At 38.5% G+C, this 8,735-nt stretch overlaps 1 protein-coding gene across 1 annotated transcript in view; it reads right to left on the bottom strand.

Annotated features, from left to right (window-relative positions):
* Positions 1 to 6,403: 6,403 nt before the first annotated feature.
* Positions 6,404 to 8,735, bottom strand: part of METAP2 (methionyl aminopeptidase 2) — a 34,594-nt gene continuing 32,262 nt past the window's right edge. The window contains exon 11 of the mRNA XM_065409944.1: positions 6,404 to 7,249. Within this exon, the coding sequence (XP_065266016.1) occupies positions 6,997 to 7,249 (253 nt within the window). The 3' untranslated portion in view covers positions 6,404 to 6,996. The remainder of the gene's footprint in view (positions 7,250 to 8,735) is intronic.

Below are 8,735 nucleotides of genomic sequence, written 5' to 3'. Positions count from 1 at the left end.
ATTTTACATGCACCCTTTTACAAGTGAGATGCTAAACCTAAAGTTTTAATTGGGTTGCTAAACTATGGGGGAAATTCCTTAGCTACCAAAAGGATTTATCTTGCCAAACAGTGTACAAAGATACTGGAAAAAGTGAGCCTAGTTCCTTGGAAAGGTAGCATTCCTTCAGTAATCTCTAGCACACATGAATAAAGCACCATAATTAACTGAGCAAAACAGGTTGCATAAAACAAAACTGGAGAATATTTAAATGTGGATGTGCTGTAGGAGCACATCATTTCTAAACTAGTATTAACAGAGAATTCACCTCTTCCTCATTGCCTAAAAAACAGAACATTTCCCCACCAATTGTAGCTAATGCCAAAATTGTAATGATTAGTTTAAGTTGGTGTGAAGTGTATTTTTTTTTTTCATAAAAACGTATGCAAATTACCTCAGCTCTTGGAAAATTATACCTCAATAAAACACTGTGTGGACTAACATTTTTTACTAGGGTTAGTTCCTTATCTCCTTGATTGATATTCTAACATGTTGCTATTATAAAATAGTTCTTTATCTTCAAAAACCATACAAAACATGTAGAAAGTTACTCTTTATTAGAATATCTTGAATATGAATCTATAGATTAGGCCTTAGTGCAATATTTCATGTTTTTTCACTCTATAGTCCCTTATCTGGAAACAGTTAACTGCTTACAAGTTTTACACTGATCTTTCAGGGGCTACAGCTGATACTTTTGATGTAAGAGTTTTATATTGCTATCTACCACTGAAGTAACTGAGCATCTTCCACATAAAATTGATTGTCATGGACTTCATGGAGTCTTTGGTTCTCCTGCCTTGTGGTGTTGAGCTTTCCCCCCCTATTTGAGAGCTTTGGGCTTTTAGATATTTCCTCTAAATATCAGAGGCAGTTTGGGGAATGGTCAAGACCTGTGGATATCTATCTACCTATACACCAGGTCTCTGCCTGTTATGGTGCAAACAGAATGGCAGTTTAGCACTTCATAGGTTTTAGGGTTTGGTGTTATTTTGGGGGATCCCAGCAAGCAAGAATCTCTCCTCCCCTTTTTTTGGGAGGGGAGCCACAGTCTGAGAGCTCTGTGCCACAAACAGAACCAACCACCTGTCAGTCTCCCTCTGTGTTCCACACCCCCATAAAATCGGGTAGGCCAAATGGCTCTTGGCTTTTTTGCTTGCTCTATCTTTAAGACAACCTTAAAGGGAACTCTGCCACAACCTACAGACCAATATTTTGCCAGAAGAAAAGCCTCACTGGAGCCTACACAAATGAGCCCCAATAGAGAAACTTCAGCCCAGTGCAGGTTAGTCCTCTCCAGCTATTGGGGCTCCAAATTCTCCAGGGTTAAGTCCCCAGTCCACCTCAGCCCTTCGGGTTCTTAAATGGGTAATCAAGTGATTGTCATTCTTTCCAACTCTCCCTTCCAAGAGGAAAACTCAGGCCTCTTTAGGGATTTTCCTTTGCAGTTCTTCCCCAATTATGTCTCAGGCTTCCCCCTCCCCAATCCCAAAGTGCTGATAACAGATCCAAAAGGAAACACCAACCAAAAAACCCACCCACCCTAAAAGGCAAGAGAAAAACAACAATGCTAGAGATATAGGATAGGAGAGGGGTTCCACACAGTGCTTATGACTTCTGCTTAGTTTCTCCCTAAAGGATGGGGAACTCTTGCTTTTGGATCACAATACAACCAGATCAAAGGAGCAGATGCTCTTTCCCACAGGGAGGAAAGTTGTGTCCATGACTGAAATCCAGCCAGAGGAAGAGGATGAGTAATCTAAAGTCAAGGATAACAATTAAAAAACAAAAAACAGAATTTGCCACTTCATTTTTTAATGATTTGTCTCCTTTCGTCTTAAATACTATGGAGCCTCAAAGAATCTGAATCCTTCAATTCCACGGCAACCACCTGGGCAGAAAAGACATATAGCCACATAGGAAGTCGGTAAAGCTGCCACCTGCTCATTCATCATCAACAACTTTGTAAATCAGTACAGGCATGACCTTCAATCCTCAACAGTAACATCCTTTTGCAAAATGATGTTCCAAGTACTCCCAAAATAGACTACTAATAGTTTTAGGGGAGGGAGAACCCTTACTGCTCAATACATCTCAACCATGTTGTGCTGTGAGAGGCTTTAGGATCCAGAATGGAAAATTTTCTTTCCCAACTGCCTTTCAGGGACAGACTTTTGCAGTAATCAACTCCCCTGACAAATCTTTCAGTCTTTTTGTTTTTTTAAATAAAACGAAGGGAGTTAGTCACATAACAAGCGCCGTGTAAGTGCTGGGCTACACAGATTTACGTATACAGTTAAAGCTAACTAAAGTTACTTGCAGAAGCTTTTTAGGTTTATTAATAAGAATTTAGTGTTACAGTACTAATTGGGAGGTATTCATCTTGCGCGCGGCCAAGCCCCAGAACTGTTTGGATAAGTCTGAACTGCCCTCCTATACTGCAGGGAGACAAGTGTAAAGGGCTGGTCTACTCTCAGATTCTGCACTGATTTAGCTACAGTGTATCTTAGAAACGGATTCTAGACATTACTTTTGCACACAATGTCAACTTGAAAATCTGTTCTTTTCTGAATGACTGGAGCCTTGCAGAACTGTCAAACGTGCCAGCACTGTACAAAATCTACTTGGTTACCTTTTATCTTGAATCTTAAAGCTGGTGGTTTGTCATGGCAAAAAGTCACAATTTTAGCTGCAGAAATCCTAAAAAAGAATCACAGCACACTTTTTCCCAAGCGAATGAAGAGTTTTTACTTTTAAAAATGTACTGAAACATTTCAATTATAAAACAAACAAAAAGGTGCCTCAAATTCATGTAGGAAAAATCCATAATAGGATATTGAAAAAAAATTCTTATACAAGTGATATCAGGTCTTGCCTAAAGTATGTTATGCATTCCTAAATTACATGGTTTTATAGCTCACCTGTCTTCACTGAACACATTTACATATGAAGAAAATGAACATTCTGCAGAAGCACTATTTTGTGACAGGAAGAGACCACTTTTCATTTTTAAAGAAAGCTAGAAGATGCTCCACAAAATACTGAGTAGCAATGACATTTTTAAATTGCAAAAGCCATGACAAACTTTGATTAACCATAAAGATAACCTAAGTTTTTTTCCTGACATACAAAAAAATATCTGAAGCAACCAGGGTTTGGCAGTTTCTCTAACTCCAACCACCACCTGTACAAACCAGACTAAAGAATTCCAGTAATTTTTACAAATCACAGCATTAAAAAGTTTTTCTTAACTCTTTTCAACTTTTTGTACCTCTCTTGGATTTTGAATAGTTTTCCATACTGGAGGTAGTACTACAAGATCAAGTTGAAGATTTATAGTGAAGAACTGCTGTTCTGCTAAAGAATTAACCACTTTGTGGTTACTTCACTTTGAAGTTTAATCTTTTTTAAAAGGCACACTAGCACATGCCTAAAATATATTCACTTAAGATGCATGCTACAGTACGAGTCAGGTTGCTACATACCTCAGGCTCAGGGAAACCAGAGTGCTAAAACTGCTATATTAAGCATCAAGCGATATAATCTGCAGTAAAAAGAAGTGTGCCATTTACTACTGCTCTTTATTGAGTACAAAGTTATTTCAAAAAAGTGGCCCCCTGCCTCCCAATAGAAATATCAGGGTGGCAGCCTTCAGCAAGAGCTAAAATGTTATGTGACAGAAGGTTAACATGTGAGCTGCAAGTCTCCAAGGAAATTTTAGGTCAACTACGAGACTCTTTGAAAGTGTCAGATTTCACCACCCTTACTCAAGTTGAGTAGTACCTTGAGGATCTGCAAGTATCCCACTGGTTTCAATAGAAATACTCCCAAAATAAGGACTATTCAACCTAGTGGCAGACTCTGGCCTTTAGACTGGAAGCTCTTTTGGTCAAGAGCTGTCTGTGTATTCTGTGAAGTGCACAGAAAACTACTGAACCGTAGATGCAAGGCCTTCAAAAGACAACTTTCTGTGTAATTAGGTCCTGCTAATTAGACAGTTTGCATCCAGCAGTTCTGTGGTTCCAAAATGTATTTAAGCAGAAAACATTCTACTCAAGCCTTCAAGCACTCTATAATCCTTGTGCCTGCCATGTTCCCCAGGCAACACTGCCTAATAAAACAGGAAGTGCCTTGCCAGTTTTAGTGCCAGCTCCTTGCTAGAGGATGCACAGTAGTGCTAACATCTACCTTCATCACAGTTGTGGTAGGGACTCACATAATGCAGTGCGCCATGCTTATGTTCTGGGCCAAGGAGACTATCAAACGAATTTTGATTCTGCAAAATGCAGTCAGTCTTCTCTCCCATGCCCTACTGTCTCAACAACATTACTGCTGGTTGAAGTAGGCAGCTCAAAAAGCAAGGGTGCAATAACAAAAAGCAGCCATATCTGCCCAATATGGGCACAGCTGTGTCCTGCATCAAGAGGAGCAGACAAGACAGTCAGAATTGGCTACACTGGCGCTGTACAGCGTTGCAACTTGCTGCGCTCAGGGGTGTGAAAAAACACAAGAAATGGGGGAAAACTACCTATGTGGTAAGATTTCAAAGTTGGTTTCATATGATTGTAATTGTTCTGGAAATGATCCATTAGAGATGCTACAGAAAAAAAGAATGATGTAACCTACATAACCACTACCAGAAGCCATAAGGCTGCCTGCAGAGTCTCAAGCAGAAAATTTGTTGTTGAGAATGGTATAAGAAAATCAGCTAAAATCAAAAGGCAGATCTACACTTAAAACATTACAGTGGAGCAGCTGCACTGGTGCTGTGCTGCTGTCGCCCGGCAGTGAAGACACTAGTATGCCAATGGGAGAGCTTCTCCCGTTGGCATAATTAATCTGCCTCCATGAGAGGCGGTAGTTGTGTTGATGGGAGAAGCCCTCCTGTCAAGACAGCAGTCTACACTGGGGGGTTAGGTCAGCATAACTGCATAGGTCAGGGGTGTGGATTTTTCACCCCCGAGTGATGTCGTTTTACTGAGCTAAGTTTATAGTGCAGATCGGGCAAAAGCCTTTCAGCCCCAACCCTTTCCCCAAATAAGGCAATAAAGCTAGGTACCCACTACTGGTATGTTACTAGTACAAAGGCTAGAAGTCTATGGCACCATTTCTGGTCCTGCCAATACATTTAAAAATCATGATTTAACTGCCTAACACAACCCCACCCATCCCACAGATTTTTTCAAATGCCAGTTTTCACTTCTGCAAGGTACTCAGTACAGTATGGACAGCATTAACCAGCATAATGCCATCTTGTGATCTAACTTTAAGGTATAAGTTCACAGACACATGCAGATGTTGCTGCCCAGCTATTGGCTGGAAATACCATGCAGGATATATAGACTCCAAAGGGGAAACAGATAAACATGAATTAAGTAAATGAGTTTATTTCATCACCCATTTCTATAAGCAACAAATATAAAGTATGGAAAAATCAGGGATGATTTTGAGGGTCTAGTTTCTTTTCGACTTTAGACATTTTGCCATCTTTTGCTTCCCTCCCTCAAAACAGGGGACGAAGAGAGCTGTAGCTCATATATCAGAGTCCTGTGAGATCAATATACAGCTCCCTTTAATCCAAAAAGGAAGAACAAAATATTTAGTATTTCTAAAATTTAAAAAAAAAAAAATTGAAATAAACCAGAGACCAGCCATCTTTATACTTTCGTAAAGAGTTCTGTTTTCCCAAAGCAGGTAAGTTTAAGGCACTCATGCTGACTACTATAGAAGTTGGCATATTTGTTACCAGTAACTTTATGCAGAATTTTAACATTGAGCCACATAAGTAGGCAGTGATGTTATGCCAACTGCAGTCCAAGCTCTAAAAATCCTCATGTTTTAGTAAAACAAACATGAATGAGATTCAGCCAGTTATTGTAGCAGAAAGATAATGATGCCTGTTACATCAAGAAAGTGTCAGGTATTCCAATTTAGTTTACTCATCTGGAAGAGGATTCAATTACAGACTAAAGCTAATGTTTTCATCCTCACTACTGTTCCTAAATCTTTACACTGCCTATCCTGTGTTTTGAGGAGGCAGGAGACTACGATCAGTGAATATTTAATGTCATACAATGGGGCATACAGGTACCAAAGAATCTGAAGAGACATTTTAATATTAAAGGTTGGCAGCAAGCCCAGTGATTGTATAAAGTGAGGCATTTAGCTGAAGAAGGCATATCAGATGTGCCTCCCTACTGAAAACAGCAGCAAACGAGTCAGTCAAAATGTACTTGCTAGCATGTTCAAATACAGAAAAACTCAAGACCGGAGAGTGACATGCTCAATGACAAAAAACCCCAAACACCTTGGCCTGGCTCCCAGCATAGATACTACTGTTAAATAAATGATAGATTGTCAAGTTTCACATAAATGGTAGGACAGGCCCAGTTTCAAGACAATAAATGGCAACTGGATATTTTTTATTATTATTTAATAGAGCAGTTCCCCAGCAGACTCCTGCTCAGAGTCAGAACCAGACTTTTAAAAAGTATATATGTTTTTAAAATCTGAAAATTTGTCTATTTTTTACAAAATGGATTCCAGGAAATTTAAAAGGCAATACCATAGAGGGCTTAGGCGCAGAAGTCAGGTGTAATCATTCAAAGCATTCAAGTAGGAATATGGTAATATAAATATTTGAAAAGCATTTCTTATCATAAATGTTCAAAACAAAATGTATAACTCATTCCAAACTAAAAATTGAGCTTTATAGCACATATTTCCCTGAACAGAAAAAAAATATACGTAACCTTCTGAAATATTTCTAGAGGCATGAAAGCTTTTTCCTTGGTTAGTTACATTAGAAGACTTGCCTTTGATTAAATTCCTTTCTTTCCAAACATGGAACGTATTACATCGGTCCACTGTTAAAACAGACAATACGGTGCAAATTAATTCTGGTATAACATGTTCCAACAAAGCCTAGAGCATAAAGGTGTTGAGGTGACACTGAGTTTAATAGTCATCTCCTCTGCTGACAACTTCTTTGCATGTTGGGCGCAATAATATGGTATGCTCAAACTGGGCGGTATATGAGCCTTTAATGTCGCATAAGGGAGGATATGGATCCACTATACCCAAGTCACACAGGTTCTTCAGAGCCATTAGATATTTACTTTCTCCCAGACGATCTAGCCATCTGCGGCAGAAGGCAAGAGTGCCAAAGTTTTCATTGATAACATTGAGCAAATGTTTTGCTCTTGGAAGCCTAGAAGAAAGAATGCACTGAATTAACTGCGAGAAAAAAAAAAAGGTACCATATCAAGAAAGCATTTAATACAGAAATAAAAACCATGTAAAAAGATAAATATGGGGGTGTTACAAAAATGCAAAGCCAGTGATTTTGATGTCTTTTCACATCATCTCAGGCTCTGTTCAAGGAGAAAAGTTCAACCTTTATCTTTCCATTGAAAAATATAGCCTTCAAAACAAACCAAAAATGCTGCTGTCGTATTAGTTCAGCCTTGCAAAACAGAGGAGAAAAGGTGGGAACTCACGCCTACCAATCTCCCCTCAATTCCTTAGAGTGAGATGAAGAGGATAACTTCAAAACCTAGTTATGTTGGCATTTAAATGAGCCTAATTAAGCATAACAAAAGTTATTCTTTTCAAGAAAGGGACTGTCAACAGAACTATTCACTTTGTAAACAAGTATTCCAAGTCTATCGTCCTGAAGTTTCTAATTTACTAAACTAATTTGGGATTAAGCTTTACCATTGGTAAATATCACTTTCACTTCTGAAAGTCAAATAATTTGTAAAATCTGTAACAAATGTGCAAAATATGTATAATCTTCTGTTTTTGTTTTGTCAAGACAGCTAAGTGTACAACTTCAAAACTTAAGTATTTACAGACTTGAGCTCTTCCTTTTGCAACCTTAATGTTAATACAAAAAAGCATATAATGCATTTTACATATACACACACAAAACACAGACACTTACTTCTAAATGTTGTGGATGTAGTAAAAAGACCTGGAAACAGTGTTGTGCATCTAGTGTGCCATACTGTTACTTGCTATATTGTGATGTCTTACTCTGATTACCTGTGCTTCAAAAATACTTATCTGTTTCATTTCTAAAAATGCCGTGTAATGCAATCCCAGTGAAATCTGGAAATTAGCCTAAATTAATGGAGCACTTCATTTTATGTCAGTGCACTGTTCTGAGGAGTTAATTTTTAAATAATCAAACATCCCACCATCCTCAGCAGAAGATGACACTAACAGTTTAACCAGCTCTGTTCCCAAAAAAGAGATTTGCTTGTGCAACTGAACCATAAGTCACAGAAGCTCCCAGAAGGAAAGAAGAAAAGCATCCTGACTGAGTAGAGAAGGGGGAATTGTGAACTTACAAAAAATATTTATTTTCTCATTATGTATGTTATGATAGGAATATAGACTACATTTAGAGGGCATCACCTTTTCTGGGTTTTTTTTGTTTGTTTGTTTTTTGTTGTTGCTATTTTCAAGCTCTGCGGTAAGAACTGTCATCCTGTATGCGTAAACAGAGTCTAGTACACACACACACACACACACGTGCATATTACAGCGCAGTTCATATAAGCGCATCATTTACATTAGTCTTTTCAAGTCCCTTGGAAGACCTGATATTAGTTAAGAGGCTTTGCTGTACCCCAGCCCTAACGAAAAAAAGTGATAGCTTCCTCTGGTGCAGTAAAAATAGCTTCAAAACC

Source organism: Emys orbicularis, chromosome 1 (assembly GCF_028017835.1).
Source record: "Emys orbicularis isolate rEmyOrb1 chromosome 1, rEmyOrb1.hap1, whole genome shotgun sequence".
Classification (NCBI taxonomy): domain Eukaryota; kingdom Metazoa; phylum Chordata; order Testudines; family Emydidae; genus Emys; species Emys orbicularis.
The sequence above is the reverse complement of the archived record's forward strand: the minus strand, read 5'-3'. Positions and strand labels throughout refer to the sequence as shown.